This window comes from Cryptomeria japonica, chromosome 4, assembly GCF_030272615.1.
Source record: "Cryptomeria japonica chromosome 4, Sugi_1.0, whole genome shotgun sequence".
Taxonomy (NCBI): domain Eukaryota; kingdom Viridiplantae; phylum Streptophyta; class Pinopsida; order Cupressales; family Cupressaceae; genus Cryptomeria; species Cryptomeria japonica.
In genome coordinates this window covers 437002667-437025902 of record NC_081408.1, presented here as the reverse complement: position 1 = coordinate 437025902, position 23236 = coordinate 437002667, and the positions used below count along the sequence as shown (strand labels likewise).

General features: G+C 40.4%; 1 protein-coding gene across 1 annotated transcript in view; it reads left to right on the top strand.

Annotated features, from left to right (window-relative positions):
* The window catches only part of LOC131030431 (replication factor C subunit 1), a 150232-nt gene that overhangs the window by 59557 nt on the left and 67439 nt on the right, over positions 1-23236 (top strand). The window contains exons 12-13 of the mRNA XM_059219860.1: positions 21766-21819; positions 22183-22352. Coding sequence (XP_059075843.1) covers positions 21766-21819; positions 22183-22352 — 224 coding nt within the window. The remainder of the gene's footprint in view (positions 1-21765; positions 21820-22182; positions 22353-23236) is intronic.

The following is a 23236-nucleotide window of genomic DNA, read 5'->3' as shown; positions in this document are numbered from 1 at the left end:
CTAGCCAATACTGAATCTAACTCCTCCATGGAAATGCTAGGCAAGGTATCTTGTTGTAAATCAATCACATCCAATGAATCCGAGCAAGCATTCAAAGTGTTCTCCCATTCAGGCATGAGCTTCTGCAAATTATGAACATGAATCAACAAAGAGACCAAGTCATCAATCTGACTCTTCTTCAAAGAGTCCAATTGGCAAAAATACATAAATTTCATCTTGTCTCTTAATTCGGCTAAGTGTAAACCACTAGCATCACTAACATCAACACCCAATAATTCCTCAATCGAGGCAAGGATTTTCATCTGAATGTCCTGAATTAATCCTTCCATCTCCATACAACTCGATTGGGCGTTCTCATAAGCCGATTTCTTCAAGGCTAGTGCCCAATGCCAGTCATGGAAATCGTATATGTCTCCACTGTGCACAATGTTCTTACTGACCAAGGTGGAATTAGGAACCTTCTTCAATGCCAGGAGGCGTGGAATAGTCTTCTCTTGGATAGGCCGGAATTCTTCCCAAACTCCCTCCAAATACTGGATTCTGAATACGAGCGTTGTTGTCTTATCATATGCTTGGACAAACTGAGTAAGGAAATCATCTGCTTGCTTTCTTGTGCTTTCAAACCATTTTTCCACCTCTGAGTGTGTACCTTTCGCTACCTCACAGTGTGAATGTATTCCATGGTCAACTGCAATAGGGGAAATAAGGGTGGGATCTCCACGCCTTGTCCCTGCAATATACTCTCTGAGTCTAATATTTTCTTCTCTGTACCTTTCATTCTCCGCAATCGCTGTGTCTAACCTTGCATTGATTGCTTGGAGGTTGTCACCAATCTCCTGAAATTCCTGCCCTGTGGATGGACGACCAAGGGCAACTGAAGTGATCTGGAAATCCATGGGAGTAGCAGTGTCCGCTGTAACGCCGGCTCTAGGAACAACAATCTGCGCAATCCTCATTCCTGTCTCATCTCTAGCTATGTGCGACAAAATTTCCGCTCTCTTGGGCTCCTTCTTCTTAGCACTCCTAGTTAGGTAGTCATCAATATCATCAATAGGCTGTACCTCTATCATTTGTTTACTTTTGTCCATGCTTCTCGTCAGCCATTCAGGAATAGCGGCCATTTCCATACCATCATCAAGACATACTTCTCGATCCAGTCCTTTCAATGCCGAGATAACATCTTCATTATCATCAGGATTATCCTTAGTCCAATCATATACTTCATTTCCCAAGCTAACTTCCAAAAGGACAATAGGGGATTCCGACTGATCATTATTCTCATCAGGAGGTGCAGATGTTGCTGTGGCATGGAACTCCTGAATATTCTCTGGTAGTATCATTGTGTTGGAACACTGCTGAGTCTCCTTATTCTGTTCTGTTACTTCAATCACTTCGATTGATGAGACACTGGGGTGAAGGAATGATAAGTGGAGGAATGATAGTCTTCTGTTTCTTCTTCACATCCTCAATCTTCTTCCCTCTGGCCTTGACTTCTCCAGGCATGTTCTTCCTTCTCTTGGGAGCTTGACTCTCTTCGTCTGCATGAATCCTGACATCACTGACAGTCCTTTGATCATCCTCGCAAGTAGACTCTTCCGGCTTCATCCTTTCATAAGTGAAGGGAACACCCATGTCAACTAATTTATTCATCTGCATATCTACCCATGTGCGGGAGAAATTCAAGACCTCTCTCATCAATACATTCAGGTCAATCTCTTCTGACTCTGACCAATTTGGCAATAGGTTTGCCTTCTTCATTTCATTCTCATAATGTGGGTGTGTATGATCTCTATCATCTAATACCTGATCAAGGATGAGGAAAAGTCCACACTTCCTCATGAAATCCACTGACATTCTGGACCACATTCTTCTCTTTACTGCTTGTTCGTCCATCAAGTTAGCCCAATAATCTTCTATGTCAACCTTATGAGTGAACTTCTCTCCCCTGATCCTCCCGACCTTCTTGTCTGGATCAAATCTTTCTCTCTTCTTATAGGTAGCAAATCTGTAGAATGCAAGCTCCTCACCTGCAGTGCTGGCAGCTATGGCGGATTGGCAAACCTCTGACGTCTTCCCAACTGAAATAGGGAATGTCATTCCTGTCCTGTGCTTCTCTCTCTAGATAACATCGAACTCTAGAAGTTGTCTTACCACTTCCAACAATATCATTCTGTCGGTTGGATACCTAGGAAGTCTGTAGGGTTCAGATTGAAACCCATGAATCCTGAGGTATGTGAAACTGGGGAACTGTATATACCACGATCCATATTTCTCTATTAACTCAGTTGCCTCCTTGGACAGTCTTCTGTGGATTCTGCCCTGCAGCATCCGTGTGATGTACATAGTGAATGCATCATTCACTCTCTTGTAGTCTTCAATTCTGTGCATACCTAGCTGGGGGTAGCATTCATAACTCTTAAATTGTCCTTGCCCATTCCTGACTTCACCTTTGCATATTAATCCTCTATATGAAACGAATCGTGCAAGCAGGTACACCAGGTAAGAAGTCATGGCGAATGACTTGGACCGCTCTACATTCCTCAACTGGAAATCCAGGTTGTCACTTATGATCTTGGACCAATTCACTAGTGTTCCTCTAAGACAATCCTGGATGAAGTAGAACATCTATCCATGAAATATTGCTTCATGCGGCATTCCCATCACTCTATTGAGTAGGAATATCAAATCACTATATTCCTCCTTAAAATCTACGCACACAAGTGTCTTGGGAGCCTTGGAATGATGATTCCTAGGTTCAATCATCCACTCTTTATTAATTAAACTCTTGCATACACCCATCTTCTTCGTGTATTTGTCTGCATAATCCTCCTTGGTCACATCCTTCATGTCTGTTCCGTGTGGAATTTCGAACACCTCAGCAATGGCATCCTCAGCAAAGTAGGCGATGACAACGCCTTTAGGACTCTTGATCATTCTTGTGAGCGGATCGTAACATCGTGCACACTCTAGGATCAACTCACTGCACTGTATGGACGCTGGAAACCCAGCGACATGGAAAATGCCACTCTTCATAATATTCGCATATGTTGGGGAAGGAACTTGATCTCTGACTCCGAACATCCGACGCTGCATCTGGTCGAAGTCCAGGAAATGCATGTTTGTATCAGTGATCTCCTTCCATCTGGATGAAATCTTAAACTCTGGATAAAATCCAGTCTCCAGTGTCTTCAGCAGCTCTTTCCTTTCCTTGTATCCCGACTTTGACATCGCACCTGTACGAAGCTCGAAGTTAGACTTGGGAAAATATCCATAATAAAATTCCCGACTTTCTAAAGATTTAGCTAATTTAGAGCATGGAGCCAAGAAAATAATCCATACACTTGGTAAATTTTAGCAATTACGTTCAAAGTGTGACAACGCTAAGGCATGGAAGCCTTTCATAAAATTCATTTATACTTGCTTACGCTTAGAAAATATGCAAGCTAAAGTGCAATGGAGTATACCGGATTGATGATGACTAAGGAAAAGGTGTGAAAGGTTGTGTTTTCACACAATGAATGTCTGAAGACGCCTTCCGCAATCAACAATGGAAGTCAAAATTTTGAAGACAACCTGAAAAATCAGACTTTCAAAAACATGTTGTAGTCTTCAAAATGTGCATAAAATCAATAAAAATCAGTTTTATTGATGAAAACAATCATTTTTTGGAATGTAAGTATGGCTGGTAAAATTTAGTTTTCTGAGGACAAGTCTAAAAATCGAACACTTCAGACTTAACATCACCTTGCAAAGTGGTTTAAATCCCTGAAAATGATGAAAAATTGCTAAGGAAACAGCCCTAAGCAAATTCGCCAAAGTTGGTTAGGTGGCTGGAAATGAAAATTTCTGAGGACAACCGCCCAACAATGGAGTTTCAGACCTGCAATAGTGATAAAATGGTCTAAAAAATGCACAGAAAACTCCATAAAACACCTCCGAATGCTAAATGTTTAAGTTGGAATTGGCTGGGCAATAAAAACTTAAGTTTGAAAATTAATGGCAGCCATTAATGGAAGTCAAAATCTGAAGCAAACTTCAGATCTAAAGTGAATCAGCAGGCTGGAAGTGATGGCAGCCACCAAACATGCATGAAAATCATCAAAATATGGCACCAAAACACCTCCCAAGCAAAATCGAAATTTCTCCAAGTCTAGCGCCAAAATGGAAAATCTGAAAATTGATGTCAATGGCAGCAATCTGCAACAATGAAGGTCTGAACAACAAGCACAAATGGTGGAGGAAAGATCGCCCAAGTCTTCAATCATGAAATTGCCAACTTTCACCAAAAAATGCTAAATTTGGAAAAAATCGTCAAACTTAGCAAAATCGAAAATCTGAAACTGGTCTTTAATGGCAGCCAAGAGGAATAGATCAGCAAGCTGGAAAAAATGGAGAAAAATAAATCTTCAATCCCACACTTCACAAAAACGCCTTGCTAAAAAAATCGCCCAACTTGGAGAAGAATCGCTTTCATGGAGACACATGGCAGAAATAATAATAAAATAATGCTGAAGTTCCTCTCATATACTTGCTTTCACCTCCAACTTTCACCACACAAGCAATGTGGGATAAAAAAACACTTGTATAAATACTTGCTTGGTGAAACCCTAACTTGCTTCTAGAAGGTTCAAACATTTAATAATTATTGCAAGTTATTAAATTTGCTTTTAAATTTTAAATAATCATTTAATAATTATTTAAAAGCAAATCAAAATGGGGCTGTTTATTAAAATATTTCAATTTAAATCCAAAATAAAGCCTCCAGGGGAAAATCGCTATTAGTTGGGATTGAAAAATCCCTTTAAAAATCACGTAAGTGTCAAAATTTGCCCCATAGGGGAAATTCGATCCATGCTTGGACAAAAATCCATGCTCAATTTCATCAAAATGCACATAAAAACCCTCCTAGGGGAAAATCGATATGAGTTTGGACAAAAATATAGACAAAAATGCACTCATTTTGCAAAAAATCACCCCCAGGGGAAAATCGATATGTGTCTGGACAAAAATCCACACTCAAAACTCACTTAACTTGAAAAAATACCTCCCTGGTGGAAATTCGACCTCAGTCTGGATGAAAATCCAGACTCAAAACTCTTCATAATGTTCCCAGTGGAAAATCGACCTCTGTCCGGATAAAAATCCGGACAAAAATCCTCACTTAGTTGTCACAAAAATCCTGGTGGAAAAACGACCCAGGCATGGAATTATCCTTGCATTCCAGTCCGCACTCCAGTCTGCACTCCCGGTGGAAAATTGATGGCAGTCTGGATAAATCCTGACACTTAGCCAAATTTTAACACTTCCAGGGGAAAATCGATGGCAGTATGGATAAATAGTGGGGGAAATTAGTGGCCAGTATGGATTCCAGGGGAAACCCATGTGTAGTATGGATTTTGAGTAGGTGAATGGGTTGGTAGTCTGGAATGTGAGGGGAAAAACACCTCTAGCATGGATTTTGACCCTTTAACCCTTGGAATAAGGATTTCCCTTAGGATTTTAACATTTTAACCACTCAAAATCACTCAGCGACTTTAAATTTGATTGGACTTAGACTAATTTTCCAAAAATATGAGCGAAACGCTAGGAAAATATTGGAATAGTGCGAAACCAACTTAAATAATACCTTAAGAGCGAGAAAACAACTCCGAAAGGTCTGTGAATATCTTGGCACTTTAAAATCACTGATGCGCGTGTTTAAAAACACGTTAACGTTCAATAGGTCTAACACTTAGCAAAACTTAGGATCATTAAAATATCATTTTTTTGCAACTTGATCCTAACACTTCAAAAACCCTAGACGACACTAGGCATGATCGGAACTCCGAGACTCAGGCACGGGAAACGCAAAATTGCCCACTAAGCAGCCAAAACCCTAACCTAACAACGCAGGAAACTGGCAAAGAGGGGGTCCCCGTTAGCAATGGGGCGATGTGTGAAAAGGTCACAACAGGACTTTCAAATACTTATGTTGAAAAAGGGGAAGATGACAGTTTCAGAATATAATACAAAAGGATGTCCATGCTTAAATTACCATATTGATGCTTGCAATTGTGTTAGTATTATAAATGGATTTTGTATTGGTGTTTAATAGCAATTGTATGTATAACAGTTTATGCACTAATACACATATACAAGAAAATGCTAATATATTGTAATGGGATGAATGAAGAACCAACAAATGATCAACGGTATTGAGGATGTTTTAAACAGGTTGTGATTGACAAACAATCGATGACATAAATTGTGCTTTAAGAATAGTTACTGTTATCACAAAAGCTCGCACCCTTGCTGAGCTATCATTTCAGCAACCTTGTGAAACATGGAAACAACCCCGAAGTGTGGGACCTTGCGCAAGGGGGTTGAATCTTTGGAGAAGGCCGACTTCCTTCTCAATCTAGGTGCAGGTGTTGAACCAACTCAACACTTCAAAGCTTACTCCTAAGCCTTTTCTAACAACTTGCAGAGGTAAAGGGAAGAGAGAAATGCTTAAAATAAAAGGAGGTGATGCACCAAGAAGAGATTGTTTCTGTCCCTATCCGAATGACACAAAGAATCAACTGAAACACCCAGGAGATGCACAAACTTCAATTGTATGAGTGAGCCCAATGCATGTATGGAGGTTAGAATTCGCTGAAGGGGAGAAGGTTTTCCACAAGTCACACTCAGAAATAAGTTAACATAGCATATACGAGAGAAGAGCCACAAAACATACACATATGATGAAGGTAAGGAAACATACACAACATACATAAGTTTGAAGGCAAGAATGGTGATTTTCAATTCATTATAAGGCCAGTGGCCAAACTTACAGTTGCATAAATGCAAGATAAATACAAGAGAAGTGAAAGAGCATAGAATAGTTCAAGCCAACAGGGAGAGAACCTTTTGCAATGAGGCTTAACAACCTTTATATAGAAAAATGGTTACAAGAGTGATCATGACCCTTGTGTGTGCAGGGAAATGTCAATTTGGGAGTGCAGGGAAGCACATGCACTTGACTTCTGTACATGCAAGCAACCTAGCCATACCTTGAAAATGCAATCCTGAGAAGGGTGGATTGACTAACCTTCCAAAGTCAGAGCATGCAGACATGACATAAGTCACCCCAACAACCATGACCCTCTACCTCTTTTGATGGAAATCTTGCCAAAAACATTAAATGCACCCCTTTGGCTCCACAACAGGTCACAAAAGTCTTCGGAGCATTTAAAGCTTTGAGTGTTGAGCACGCCATCCGGAAGTGGTGCCAGTCGGAAAGAAGTCCGAGGACTTCGGAAACTCGGGTTCCCGAAGTGGGGAAGACAAGGAAAGAACTTCGGAACCTTGGGGTTGATGAAGGAGAAAAGAGAGCAGCAGGGAAATTCAGAACCTCGGGGTTCCGTAGTTTCGGAGAATTGAAAAAGGGCTAAGGAAGGAACTTCGGAACCTCGGGGTTCTGGAGTTCCGGGAAAGAAGAAGGGAAGCAAAGGAAGAGAACTTCGGAACCTCGGGGTTCCGGAGAAAGAAAGGAAGAAAGGCTAGGAGGGAACTTCAGAACCTCGGGGTTCCGGAGTTCTGGAGAAGGCAAAGGAAAAGGAACTTCAAAACCTCGGGGTTCCGGAGCTCCGGTGAATAGAAGAGGAGGGGAAGAAAGGGAAGAACCTCGGGGTTCCGGAGTTCCGGGGAAGGGAAGAAAATGAAGAGGGAACCTCGAAACTTTGGGGTTCTGGAGTTCTAGAGAAGAAAAACAAGGGAAGGCGAGGAGAAGGAACTTCGGAACCTCGGGGTTCCGGAGTTTCGGGGAAGGAAGAAAAGGATAAGGGAGGAACTTCCTCCGGGTAAGGCAACACCTCATACTTCATAATTCTTCTGCTTTTTGTAATGTCCCCAATTTTAGCCTTTTGGCTAATAGGAGTAATAAGGAGAAATTAATTAAATTAATTTCTTATAAAGTCATTAAAATAAATTAATTATTAAAAAGTGACTTTATATTTAAGTAATTTAACTAAAAGTGACTAAAGTATAAAAATAAAATAATAATTAATAGTCACTTATTAAAAATAAATAAAGTGTACCTACACCCTTCTAGAAGGTGTATCATGACGGGTTATGGAAAAGGTTAAATAGAAGAGGGTAAGAGAAGGAAAAGGGATGAAGATTGGAGTTTGGTTTAATGAAGTGACTAATGCGTTGCATTGGTGGAATCTTTGAGGACGCAAACCTTCAGCAGATTGGATAGAAGGGCTGGACGAAACCCTAGTTCTTCATCTTGGGGGTGGATTCGTGACGGAATCTACATCAGCACCTAATTTGTGAAGTCTTCTTTCGAAGACAAATTTGCTATTGTGAGAGGGAGACACTTCAGTCTCCCTAATTGTACATGATAAGTTTCTACGATTTCATGGTGAACGGGATTCATGGTATATGTAGATTTTCAATTGGAATGCCCATAATGCATTGATTTGTTTAGAGTATAAGGCCAATCTTATTGCCATAATTGAAGCTGATTAGAAGTTACATTTGCTGAGCCCTTATCTCAGTATTTTCAGACTTCATGACAGGGAGGAGGTGCCACGATTTTAATAGGAAAATCCATATTGTCATTAATTCTTATTGGGGATTCAAGGCGATTTGTCCTAGTAGTGTTTGGAAGGTGAATTGAATGTCGATTGCAGCTGACAGTGCAAATCTGAGGGAGATTGAACTTTATCCTCTCTTCCATGATTTTATACCTATCTCCAAGTTCGAACAGCAGATTTGGGTTTTGTACGAGCATTTTGACTGGAAGGGACAGCGATATTATCTAGGGACAAGGGCGTAGCATCTTATGATATTCTAAGGAAATTTTGTAAAGGAATCAGACTCTACCAGTCTGAAATCTGATTCGCACCAGTTAGCTGGAACCTTCGATTTTGCAGATGACTTTCAAATTGGCTACTTAATACATCAATAAGGGTAGCGCTTCATTGGAAAGGGAAGAGCGATCATTTTGGAAGGAGTTGGGAGGACTTGCAGCGTTCCTTTATCATTGTATCAGACCACCATCTAGCAGCAGTAAGGGCAGACTGTGAAGGGGGCTCGATTTAGCTTTTGGAGAGTTTTTTGACATCATTTCTTGCTTATTCCTATAAGGCGATTTGGCCAGGTTCTTACTCCAAACTTTCTTTATAAATTTCCAGTATAAATGTATAAGTTTAGTTGCAGATTTGGAGTCCTCAGAAGTATGAAATGACAGTCCATGGATTCATTTATCAGCTACTTATATCTTGTCATTTGGCTGTCATATGAAATGTAATTCAATTCATTATATGAATAAGGAGACAGTTTGGGGTGTGTACATTATATCCAACTGTCTTTTCTGAGGATACATGCCATCTGTTCGACAAAATGCCAGCTAGCTGTTAGATGTTTGATTTAGGTGATAGAGCGTTATACTATGGTTATATATGCTTGCTTGGTTGTCATACTTCATTAAGGAATCATTTGTAATTGTTCTTTCAAGTCAAATGTATGTTTGTCGAGTCCTTTGACAATCTGAAAACTTCTGAGACAGCAATCGACACAACACGCAATGTTGGTAACAGCATAACATACAAATTTAGCAGCAAATATCCCTTGTTTTCAGTCACTATTTGGACAGGGGATATTACACTTTTCTCCTTGATCAACTGGGGCAGCGCTGGTCCATGGATTGTATCTTTGATCGGTTCTTACTGATGGACCAAGGGTGTCATATAATGACAACATTTTTGGCGATTTCTGTGGGATGCTTGCCTGCTCAACATGAAGTCCAGAAGCCTTGAGCATCCATTGGGCACTGAGTCATTGAAAAAAACCAAAACATGTGTGTGCCATCACTTGGAGGAAAACTGGAAACTAGAGCGCACACCCTCTTAAGGAGAATGGGGTAGGTGCACAAGCACTTTTGAAAGCAAAACAACTTCTAGCCTAATATTTACATAGTCATCAACACCCTCTTCAGAAGCAGGGCTTGAGATGAATCCCATTCACTGGGATTGGAAGAACTTCGCCATCAAGCCTGGAGAGATGAAATGCATTGGCCTTCTTGCAACTAGTGATGACATATGGACCACTCTAGATAGCATCAAATTTGGAGTGTCGCCCAGTTTTGGCTCTGTCTGCATCCCACTTGAGAAATAGATCTCCCTCTTTGAAGACCCTTTTAGTCGCCTTTTTGTCAAAAACTTTCTTGACCTGCTCTTGATGAGTCTCAAGTTTATGCATAGCTTGACTTCTAACCTCCTCCAGCTCCATCAGCCCGACCAACCTTACTGTCATGGCATCATTCTATGTTAATTCCAGCTGATGTGCTTTTCAAGAGAGGGTAATTCAAGGGAAGTTGGGAGTCTTGCTTCCTTCCCATATACTAGCATGAAAGGGGAGTTACCGATCACCCTCTTGGGTGTGATCCTGTCAGCCCATAAGGCTGTCCTCAACTTAGTAAGCCATGCCCTCTGATTGTCTTCAATCGTCCTTTTAATTATCTTGATGAGGTTCTTGTTGGAGATTCAGCTAAGCCATTACCCTGAAGGTAATAGTTGGATGGCGTCTTCAAGTATACACCATGCCTAACTATCCAAGAACTAATTTGGGTTCCAACGAATGCCCTGGCATTGTCTGATATGATGGTGGAGGGTACACCGAATCTTGTCACAATTCCATCAAGGAATTCCAACACTGAGGCCTCAGTGGCATCCCTCAATGCAACTACCTCAGTCCACCTAGTGAAGTAATCTGTCGTGGCCAAGATCCACTTGTGGCCAGCACTAGAAGGTGGATTTATCATGCCAATGAAGTCTAAACCCCATTGTGCGAATGGTTGATTTGCTTGGATGGGGTGAAGAGGTAGGGCAGCTAGTCTTTGTTTTCCAGAGAAGAGAGCATATTTCTTGCAATTCTTCACCCATCTACGTGAGTCACTGAATAAGGATGGCCAGTGATAACCAACCTTCATTATTTTGATAGCTGTAGTCCTTGTAGAGAAGTGGCCCTCTGAAGAGCCATCATGAAATTCCTCTAACAATCTGTTGACTTGGTTTTGCTCAATACATCTTAGTAAGACTCCATTAGAGTCTCTTCAAAAAAGAGTGCCATTCACTAAGACATAGGGAATGGACTGCAACTTGAAATGCCTTCTTTTGGTCCTGTCCAGACCTTGGGGGTATCTACCTTCCATTAAGAAGGTGGTCATGTCACTTACCCAACTGAATTGAGTGTTTTGCCAGTTGGTTGATCCTCTTGTAACACAAGGGCGACCTCTGAAGTAGTCTCAGAAGATGAGATAAGTTGCTCACATAGGCCCCTGCCTCTTACAAGCTTGGTGATCTTGATATTGATGTCATACTCCATGACCCTGGTTATCCACCTAGCCCTCTTCTCATTGATGTCCTTGTTTAGAAGGAAATCCTTGACACTTGCATGTGGAACTAAGAGCTGGATCCTCTTGTTGGACATGTGTCTGAACTTTTTTAATGCCCTTACAACTATGAGGACCTGCTTCTCTACATAGCTATACTTAATCTCATAGTCCTTTAGCCCCTCACTAAAGAAAAGCAATAGGTTGCTCCAAATTATCATCGTTCAACTGTGTTAGGACAGCTGAGATGCTGGATTCTCCTCGGAAGGTATAGAGGATAAAATCCCTTTCATAGTTAGGATTGTCGAGGGTAGGGGCTTGAGCAATTGCTTGTTTGATCTCTTCGAAACCGGCCCTCCCCTCGCTCCAACTGAAAACCAAGTTTTTCTTCAACATGTAAGTGAGGGGTTTTACTATGGTGGCAAGGTTGGGAATGAACCTCCTCACAAAGTTGATCCTACTAAGGAAACTTTGCAATCCTTTCTTGTGATTGGGAAGTGGAAGAGAAAGAATAGCTTCCACTCACTTTGGATCAATGGTCAAGCCCTCCTTGGATACAATGTGTCCTAGCAATCTTCCTTGATCAGTAGCAAATACACACTTGCTAGGGTTCAGGGACACACCATACTCCTTGCATTTCATGAACACCTGCTCAAGATGACCAAGATGGTCAGTTGCATGCTTCGAATAAACAGTTATGTTATCAAGGTATACAAGCACAAACTTGCTAATACCCCCTTGAAAGCCATGTCCATTGCTCTTTGAAATGTGGTGCCTGCATTGGTTAGCCCAAAAGGCATTTTGCAATAAGCATAGGTACCCCACTTGGTAGTAAATGTAGTCTTGTATTGGTCTGATTCTTGGGCCAAGATCTGATTGTAGCCTGACTACCCATCCAAGAATGAAAATCTTTCCGAGCCACTGACTTTTTGGACAATCTGCTCCATAGAGGGAAGGGGATAGTGTTCCTTGAGGGAGGCTCTATTGAGATCCCTGAAGTCAACACAATCTAATTTCCTTATTCTTCTTTCTTACAGGGACAAGGTTGGCCACCCAGGAGGAGTGCTTGATAGGGAAGATGATATTGGCTTGTATGAGTTTGGTCAACTCCTTCCTCATTAGTGGCTCAATCTTGGGTTTATTGGCCTTCGCTTTTGTCTAACTGGTTTTGCATTTGGGTTTAGCTCTACGGTATGCTATGCTAAGCTAGGGTCAAAACCCTTCAAGTCTTCATAGGTCCAAGCAACTATGTCATTGTATTTTTGGCAAAGCTTAACAAAGGCCTCTTGTTCGGTTGAGGAACACACCTTGCCCAAGTTTAGAGACCTACCTTCGGCGACAACAACTGGCTTGTAATCCCCCCTCTTTGCAGCCAAGTTCATCTTCTTCTTCAACTGATCATCCGAGTTGAAAATGCCTTCCAAGGTAACTAGACCTTTAGGCAACTTGTTGGAGTTGAGCTGCATGATTTGAGCTCCACACTGGTCTTGCAGCTTAGACTGACTTTTAGCAGAAAACTCTGCTTCATTTTGCAAGAAGCTGAGGATCTGCTGATCGCTTTCGAACACTTGCCAATTTACTTGATTGTCTGGGATAACAGGCCTCACAACAAGCCTGACGTGTTGCTCCTTCTCAATTGCAACATGTGTTGGTATGGCGAATAGAGCACCAACCGCTGCAAGCCTATCAACATGCTTGTTTTGATTTCTAGGAATGCTCTGGATATTGAAGGCCTCGAATCCTTCAATCAAATCCCAAATCCTGTGTTTGTATGATTTGAGCAGATTGTTCTTTGTTATGCTTATAGCTTGGATGTGATTAACAACCGACTCACTATCTCCAAATACTTGCAAAGATCTGATCTTTCTGCTTTGTGCCAGTTGGAGACCTTGGATTAAGGCTTCATACTCAACGACGTTGTTGGCGCAACCAAATTGAAGCCTAAAAGAGAAGAAATATTTTTCCTGCTCAGGAGAAACAAGCATCATACTGACACCTGCACCATTCTTGTTTTTTGAACCATCAAAAAACATGCTCCATAACCCCTCTGAGTCTCCTTGTGTCTTGATGAGGTTAGGGATAGGAGTATCCTCTTCATGGATACAATAGGTGCCAAGCCCAGTCTCTTCAGTCTCAGCTAATGGATCAAACTGAAAAACATTGGCCCATTCGTCCAGCAGGCAATCATGGACCTCTTGCAAAAGAGTAGCAGGCTCACGAACAACACACTCCTCCCCCTCTTCATGCAAAGTGCAACTCATGTTTATAGGGCTGGGGGTGTAGGGCTCAATGTGGTTTTGGGCAATGGGCCATGGCCTTATGGTAACCTTGGTACCATACCTTGTTCGAAAAAGCATGTGGGACCAATCAGAAGACAGGGACCCACCTATCTTGGCGGTGAAGTCTCTAGACAGGCAGATGGCAAAGAAGGCAAGGAGGTCAATGATTGATATGTCTTGCAGGACAGTGCAACTAGGGCATGCATGCAAGGTTAACTTCAATTTTTTAACAACCCCATCTGTCTTAATAAAAGTGCCATCCAATTGGACCACCCCTTTGGTTACAGGCTCATATTCTATGCCAAGAAGATCAACTACCTTCTTAGGCATGACTGAGCTACTAGCTCTTGAATCTATCATATAGTTGTGAACCAAGTTATCTCCTATGATTAAGGAGAGATGGAAGGGGGGAGGCTTGCTGACCTTGCTTGAATCCTCTTCCTCCTTCAGTTGCACCAAATTGGTGGAGACTGCCTTTCTGCTGACTGCTGCCTCATCACCTGACTGATCGATGTCCTTCAGTGCCTCTTTAAGCAAATCCCTTTGAGATGGGATTGAAAGGGCCTCCCGCATAGTGACGTTGAGGTTGGCCTTCCTCATCTGATCAACTATGTTGAAAGGAACACCATCTGATTTTAGAGGCCCCTTTGAGGCTACAAGGTCTACTTTTGCTCTTTGGACGACTTGGGCCTCTTCTTGCCTCTTGCTCCCTTGCAAGGTATTTTGGCTTGTATCATGGACAGCTATAATGGGCGTTGGAAGCTTGGGTTGATGTTGAAGGTGAGGCAGCCTCCATGGCTCTCTTCTTTGACCTTGTATATTGTAGCATAGACTCACTATTTGTTTGGTTCAAACCACAAAATTTTGCCTTCTGCCACTTGACAAAGCTAGAATCCCCTTGCGAGTAAGCCTGAGTGCTAACACTAGGCTGATTTGGGTCATATTGCTGCCCATAAGTGGTCGGCTCATCCTGCACCACTAAGGCTTGGACAAACCCTCCATTTTGGCATGCACCTTGGTTGTGTGGCTGATTGCATGGTTGACACCAATCTTGCTCTTGGGCGAGGTTATTTGGCATTGGAACTATCGCTTTTGAGTTGCTTGCACCGGTGGGGTTCACACCATTCAAAGGCCTGACGTTGCTCCATTGGTTTTGCCCTTGAAAGGGTGGCTTATTCTGCAGATAGTTCTGATTTTGTGCCTGATAAGGTCTGCTATGCTGGGCTTGTTGCCTCTTTAGTGTCACCAACTCATTGCTAAAATTTTGTAATAGAGCCTTGACCTCATGGAGCTCATTGGAGGATGTAGAGGGTGTGGATGATTGTCCTGCGGGCGCCATGGGGATAGGAGCCAAGGTGGGTTGTTGAGTAGGAGCTTTTGGGAAGAGAGGCATTGGAGGCCTTGGAGCTATCTTCCCAGTCTGAATCAAACAATTTTCTACACTTATGGCTATGTCATTCGCACCCGGTAGAGATGCTCCACCCATTGATTGTACCATGACAGGTGTATCACTGTTGAGAGCTCTAAGATAATACAAGAAGGCATGATTTGGAGATGGCTTCACTAGAGCAGGAATTCTGTTCCATGTCTTATGGAATTTGAAATTGAAATCTCCTATGAACTCTTGGGGTGCCCTCTTGATCATAGTCAACTGCTCCACAAGTGATAGGTGATCACTTTTGTCTTTGAAATGGTTGCACAACCTCTCCCCTAGTTCATCCCAATTGTGAATGGAGCTAGACGCCAACCCTATATACCATTGCAAAGCTTTGCCTTTCAAAGATGTGGCTAACAATCTGATAGTAACATCATCCTGAGTGATATTATGGACGAAGTAGATGTTTGCAATGTCCTGAATGTGCTCAATGGGGGTAGTAGCTGTTTCACCAGTGAAGTATGGTATACTCTTCAACGCAGCCACTGGTATATCATTCCATTGGGTCAAAATAAGAGGACTCCCTCCATTGAAGGTAACGAAAACCTGATTTCTTGCCATGCGAAACAATGGTTTATTGATATGAGTGGTGGGAGCCCTTGACAGTAATGGTCTTGTAAATGGAGGGGTAGAATGAGACCTGGGAGATAGAGTGTTTACAACCCTGACTTCCCTAACTGGTGATAATGAAGGTGTACCTCTCCGCCTTTAGTGCCTGAAGATGAGAGTTCTTCGAACTGGAAACTACCTCTAGAAGACACCCTTGTATGAATTCTTGGCATGAAATCCGGAGTTGCAACAAGTCATGAACAAGCAGTGGACCTGTACTTAAGCACTTCGGAACTTGGGGGTTCCAGACCTCCGAAGTAGCGAACTTCGGAACCTGGGGATTGTGGACCTCCGGAGTAGCGAACTTCGGAACCTGGGTTCCAAACTTCCAAACTTGCGATGACTTGGGAACCTGGGAGTTCCGGGGTCCCATCGTTATGAACTTCGTATGAACAAGAATTGGACCTTGAGCAGAGTCGCCAAGTGCTTGAAAGGTGACTGCCTCTAAAGGCTGAAACACTGAGAAGAACACTGAATCCTTAGCATAAAAATCAAAAGGAAGTCCCACCGGGTCTGCCAAAAACTGTTATCACAAAAGCTCACACCCTTGCTGAGCTATCAACTCAGCAACCTTGTGAAACATGGAAACAACCCCGAAGTGTGGGACCTTGCGCAAGGGGGTTGAATCTCCGGAGAAGGCCGACTTCCTTCTCAATCCAGGTGTAGGTGTTGAACCAACTCAACACTTCAAAGCTTACTCCTAAGCCTATTCTAATAACTTGTAGAGGTAAAGGGAAGAAAGAAATGCTTAAAATAAAAGAAGGTGATGCACCAAGAAGAGATTGTTTCACTCCCTACTCAAAATGACACAAAGAATCAGCTGAAACACCTAGGAGATGCACAAACTTCATTTGTATGAGGGACCCCAATGCATGTATGGAGGTTAGAATTCGCTGAATGTCAAGTGGGGAGAAGGTTTTTCACAAGTCACACTCAGAAATAAGTTAACACAACATATACAAGAGAAGAGCCACAAAAATACACCTATGATGAAGGTAAGGAAACATACACAACAGACATAAGTTTGAAGGAAGCCAAGAATGGTGATTTTCAATTCATTATAAGGCCAATGGCCAAACTTACAGTTGCATAAAAGCAAGATAAATACAAGAGAAGTGAAAGAGCATAGAAAAGCTCAATCCAGCAGGGAGAGAATCCCTTACAATGAGGCATAACAACCTTTATATAGAAAAATGGTTACAAGAGTGATCATGACCCCTATGTGTGCAGGGAAATGTTAGTCTGGGCGTGCAGGGAAGCACTTGCACTTGACTTCTGTACATGCAAGCAACCTAGCCATACCTTGAAAATGTAATCCTGAGAAGGGTGGATTGACTGACCTTCCAAAGTTAGAGCATGCAGACATGACATAAGTCACCCCAACAAGCATGGCCCTGCACCTATCTTGATGGAAATTCTGCCAAAAACATTAAATGCACTCCTGTGGCTCCACAAAAAGTCACAAAAGTCGTTGGAGCATTTAAAGCTTTGAGTGTTGTTTACGCCATCCAGAAGTGTTGCCAGCCGGAAAGAAGTCCGAGGACTTCAGAAACTCGGGTTCCCGAGGTGGGGAAGACAAGGAAAGAACTTCGGAACCTCGGGGTTCCGGGAAGGAGAAAAGAGAGCAGCAGGAAACTTCGGGACCTCGGGGTTCCGGAGAACTGAAAAAGGGCTTAAGGAAGGAACTTCAAAACCTCGGGTTTCGGAGTTCCGGGAAAGTAGAAGGGAAGCAAAGGAAGAGAACTTCGGAACCTCGAGGTTCCGGAGTTCCAGAGAAAGAAAGGAAGAAAGGCTAGGAGGGGACTTCGAAACCTCGGGGTTGCGGAGTTCCGGAGAAGGCAAAGGAAAAGGAACTTCGGAACCTCGGGGTTCTGGGGAAGGGAAGAAAATGAATAGGGAACTTTGGAATCTCGGGGTTCCGGAGTTCCAGAGAAGAAAAACAAGGGAAGGCAAAGAGAAAGAACTTCGGAACCTCGGGGTTCTGGAGTTTCGCGGAAGGAAGAAAAGGCTAAGGGAGGAATTTTTTCCGAGCAAGGCAACACCTCATACTTCATAATTCTTCTGCTTTTCTCCTTGATCAACTGGGGCAGCGCTGGTCCATGGATCGTATCTCTGATTGGTTCTTATTGATGGACCAAGGGTGTCATAGAATGACAACAGTTACCAGCAAGGAGTAGAAATAGGGATGATCACTTGATAGAATAACCTTAAGAGCTGAGCATTAATTCATGATGATGTATTGGGATGCAGACACATGAAATCAACACCAGAATTATGTGTCGGGCTTCAGCAAAGGTCTAACGTAAGTGCTGAAACAGATAGAAACTGTATCGGACAAAAAATGTGAAAATGACTTAGAAAGTTGTTAGCCATTAGATAGATAATTGAAGAGCACACGGTTATACTGAGAGGGGGGGTGAATCAGTATAACAACCAATTTAAACTTTTTCAACTTCAATCACAAGTATATTACTTATCTCATAAGCATATTCATTGTTATTATTATTCACATGAGATTTAACTACTATGAACACACATAGAACACAAGATATATACGTGGAAACCCTTACGGGAGAAAACCATGGTAAATCAATGCTTTTATACAATTCTTCTTTTACAATGTTTGTGCACCAACCTACTAGAGGCACCGACCCCTAAGTTTGTTTGTGGGCACCAACCCATCTGATTTTGTGAACACCAACCCACCACAAGCACCGACTCCCACTTCTGAATTTTGTGAGCACCAACCCACTGGAAGCACCAACTCCCACTTCAGAATTTGTGAGCACCAACCCACTTCACATAAATCTGATTTTCCACCTTTACAATGTTGCTATAACAGTGGATGATGAATTCTATTCTTCTCAAATTTCCTTCTTCAAACTGCCACAATCTCCTCCTAATAATTCTGATAAACTGATCACACTTACTCAAAAATCCTTCATAAATCTGCACACACAGTCCTTCATAAATCTGCCGTGAATATTTCATGAATCTGTCTATACAGATCTTCAGAAATCTGCATTCAATAATCTTCTTTTATTTTCACATACTCATTACACACACCTTTATTCTATCTTCCTTGTGATGTATATACCTAAGTATGCAATCTATTGCACACCACGAACTGTCAGTAGCTTTTTATATTTCCAACATTCTCTTCTACCACTCTTACTCATATTGAATTACAATAATAATATATATATATCGTATCTTATCTCCAGATGAAAAGAACACAACCATTCATTATAACCCCACGTAAATGGTCACGTATTCTTAGATACCGATTGACACATATTGGTTATAACTCTCATTAATCAAATTGGTGCTGACATAAACCGAACCTTATTAATTGATAAGAACACCGTTAATACTTCAAAGGCTTTAGAGGAAAAAATCTTCAATAAACTAAGAAGTATAAGCTTCGAAGAATATAGTCTTCAATATCAATCATCACTGGCTTTAATACTTCAAACAGATTTGTTATTACTTCGAACTTATCTTATAACTTCAACCGACCATATTTATATTGATATATATATATTTGTTAATCCTTCAGTCGCTGCATATATGATGTTGCCACTAAGACTTTAGTCTCTGTACTCTTTTATCAGGCATCTCCTAAATTGTTACTTCGTAAGTAATGTTAATCGTTGACATTAATGTAATCACTGCACTCTATGTCTTGAGACGATACTGCTTATTCTTTAATACATAGTCGCTGTTTTTAATATTTTCACAGATTCGATAACCTTTTTAAACTGCTGTGCATACGTGGTATTAAGTATAGGAGTGATTGGTCAATATAATTCCAACACATAGAATGACTATATAATCGCTGATTATGTATAGTCATTTGCTGACTCTTCTAACTCTTTTATCGCTGTCTACTTAGTTGTTATTATAAGGTGCTTTTGTTCAAACCAGATTGCCCGCTATTTGTTGAGCACTGTCTTTGTATCTTCTCACAGTGCTGATTACTGAATCGTATCATATCCTCATGAACTAACAAGTCAGTCGCTGCTTGTATATACAATGAAGTCACTTCTTACTTTGATGGATATAGTCGCTGTCTTAGAAGTCGTTCTTTAACTTCCATCGCTGCATTTAGAAATCTATTAATATTTGCCTTTTATACTTGAAGTCTATTCTCAATCGATGCCCATGACCAAATATAAATTGCTGCTCTTAATATGTTGCTGTTTCAAACATAATCGCTGCTCTATTGTAGATATACAGATCTTGCATACGCTGCCCTCTCATAATTATTACTGTTTGAACTTTGGCTGACTGCGATTCCATCTTTAGGAATAGCTACATCTGAACTGCACATTCAACGGAGAGTGTATCGTATTAGTTCTAATACCAATCGCTGCTTTAATTAATCTCTGCATATCTTCACCATGAATATGAAGTCGTATTTTAACAATTATCGCTGCCTTTGATTAATTAATTAACTGCTATTGTCAGTGAGTCGACCAGATTAATGAAGTTTCCAAAATGATCGCATCATTCCACCCTTTATTGAGCTTGTTCTGCAATATTATCTTAATCTGAATAGTCGCTGTTCATAATTGTTATCGCTGCACTGCTTTTGTATTATTAACCATCCAATGTATCGGGTTTGCTTCTTAATATTAAATAATATAATCATTGTTATTAATCCCGATAAATTCTTGAATGTGCATCTTACTACTTGTAGATAATTAATATATATCTTTCTTTATTCTTTGTATAACCAAGTCGTCGGTATGTTGTTCGTTGAATGACTTCTAATATATATCGCTTTGTTATCAATCTTCAGTATGATTGCTTGCTGTGTGATCCTTGAAAACATATGTCTTCCTCACGCTGGCTATGAATCATTTTACTAGTATCGACTATGCTCATTATAATCTGCTCAGTGAATAGGACTTAATCTGTATAATTGCTCCACATCTCCGTCTCTTATTGGCTGCTATTATAAATGGACTGATCATTAAAGTCTGATTGATTGCTTCAGGTATTAACATCTCTTTCTAATCATCATGATCACTGTACTTAATTCGATTTGCTCCATAACTGCGTCTATATTTGATAAGATTGCAGCATTTAATGTGTCTTCCTCTGTCCATGAGCATTAGCAGCATGAATGATGAACTATGTTTGCATAAGAGTCACATGGACCTCTTGTATAACTCGGATTGTTGTCCATATCTCTTCCTGATAAATCTCTGCTGTCAATACTGATTAATGGTATCGACAATAGTATCGTGGAGATGTCTAATACAATTCCAATCTTCAACATCATAAATAGGACAATTAATCTCTGTCATTATAGTGCTGATGAACAACTCAACAAATATATCAATCTTCATCATTCAATTGTCTCTTAATGTCTTTGACATCAATGACAATATTGTCTTTACTTCTTTGACATCAATGACAACACTTCCAACAATAATACCCTTTGACTATCTTGAAATCTGTAAAGAAGTAGTATGATTAACCTTTGATTTGTTTGTAGGCAAGAAATCGGATTGCTTAAACTAGAAATGCTGATGAACAACTCAACAAATATATCAGTCTTCATCATTCAGTTGTCTCTTAATGTCTTTGACATCAATGACAATATTGTCTTTACTTCTTTGACATCAATGACAACACTTCCAACAATAATACCCTTTGACTATCTTGAAATCTGTAAAGAAGTAGTATGATTAACCTTTGATTTGTTTGAAGGCAAGAAATCAGATTGCTTAAACTAGAAATACATAACACAAACAGTTAACCTAAATATCCTAGTTCAGTAGTAGGCAAGAACAAAATATTTTTTACATCGTAGCTAGGTCAACATGTTCATTAATGTGACATATTGCTACAACTCCTCTTCAAGACTTCAACCATTCATATTGTCTTGCAAATCTTTTGTATTGGAACTGTGGCTATCGCACCATATTCTCCTAGATTCTATTTATGGTTTTATTATTAATCCCGTGATCTTTTGTGTAGGAGAAATTTTGAATATGTAGCAAAGTTGTTGAAACAAAAACTTTTTGAGTCTGTATATCGACTTATAACAGTCATTTTACTTCAAATTGCAGATGGCTAAAAGGTTGCATCAAATTGCAGAATTGGAGGGTGTTCAGGTTGATGAGGTACGTTTTTCGTAGATAGAGCATGTACTGCTAAGTACAGAATAATTCTAGCAGTCTAGTTGCTGGATTTATTCAAATATTGTTATATTTGAATGCTGCTTTTTTGATCATGCATATTAACTTATGGTTTAACATCTGAGGTATCCAGTGGGTATTGATTCTTTTTAGCAGGATTTTACTTCGATAAGAAAATTCTTATCTGATATGTAACAAACTAAATTAGGAAGTAGCCAGTTATTTTCTTCATAAAGCTGAACTTTGGAGATCATTAGATATCATAAGATGAACTAAATATATTATTAGTAGTGATTTAAGTTTATACTTTAACAACTACCCATTGAATGAATTGTAGCTTTAGTGCAGATAGCACTTGAGGAACTTGGTGAGCGTGTCAATGGAGATATGCGGATGGCAATAAATCAACTGCAATACATGAGCCTCTCATTTTCTGTCCTTAAATATGCTGATATGAAAGCTCGTTTGCAGAGTAATGCAAAAGATGAAGATGTTACACCATTTACAGCTGTGGACAAGTACTATAGAGATCCTTTAGTTTATAGTTATTATTATTTTCTCTTCGACTGCTTTTAATTTTGCAATAATTTCTGAGAAGGTTACTGCAATAAATTATTTGATTTTATGTAAATTGTGTGTTGGAATTTCCCACATGGAGCTGCTTTCTACTAATGTTGTTTTGCAATTGTATACTTTTCTCATCACTTTTTTGTTACAACTTATAAGTTTGAATGTGCACGGGTATTGTAGAGTTAATTTCTCTTTCTTTAATATTTTTGTGGTTAGTGATGACCAATTTGGTGATAATCGAGATGCTGGATAGTATTCTAGCATTAGTACTTAAATTTGCACACGATGGATTTTAAGTCGGTAAACAATGTTTCTTGGTTGGATGCGCAGCAAGTATTGTCAGATTTATTTTTTTAATTTTGGAAATTTGATTGTCATTGTTAGTGATATTAATGTAAACATTTTATCAGTGGTAATTTGAATTGTAATAGCTTTCTATTTTGTTACCACATACACAAATGGGAAGAAGTCATTTTATATCAGCACAGGAATAATATTTGGCTATCGAGCAACATTCAGACTACAACTTAGTCCAGATATATTTTGTTATCGGCATCATATGGCGTGATTCTTTTTTTTTTTTTTGTGATTGGTAAGTTGTCCCCTTTCTAACCATAACTTCAGCTTTTAGTTTTATCTTAGATTGCATGGTTGAGGGCTACCTATTGCATCAAACTCACCCAGGACTTCCACTGGTCCTTGTCCACTTGAAGTACACTACACTTGGCATTGGATATGGCATTTTACTCAATATTACACCTGAATGTATTGCATTTTATCCAATATTACACATGAATGCATTTGTGGGATTTGTACCTAAGGCTTTGCTATT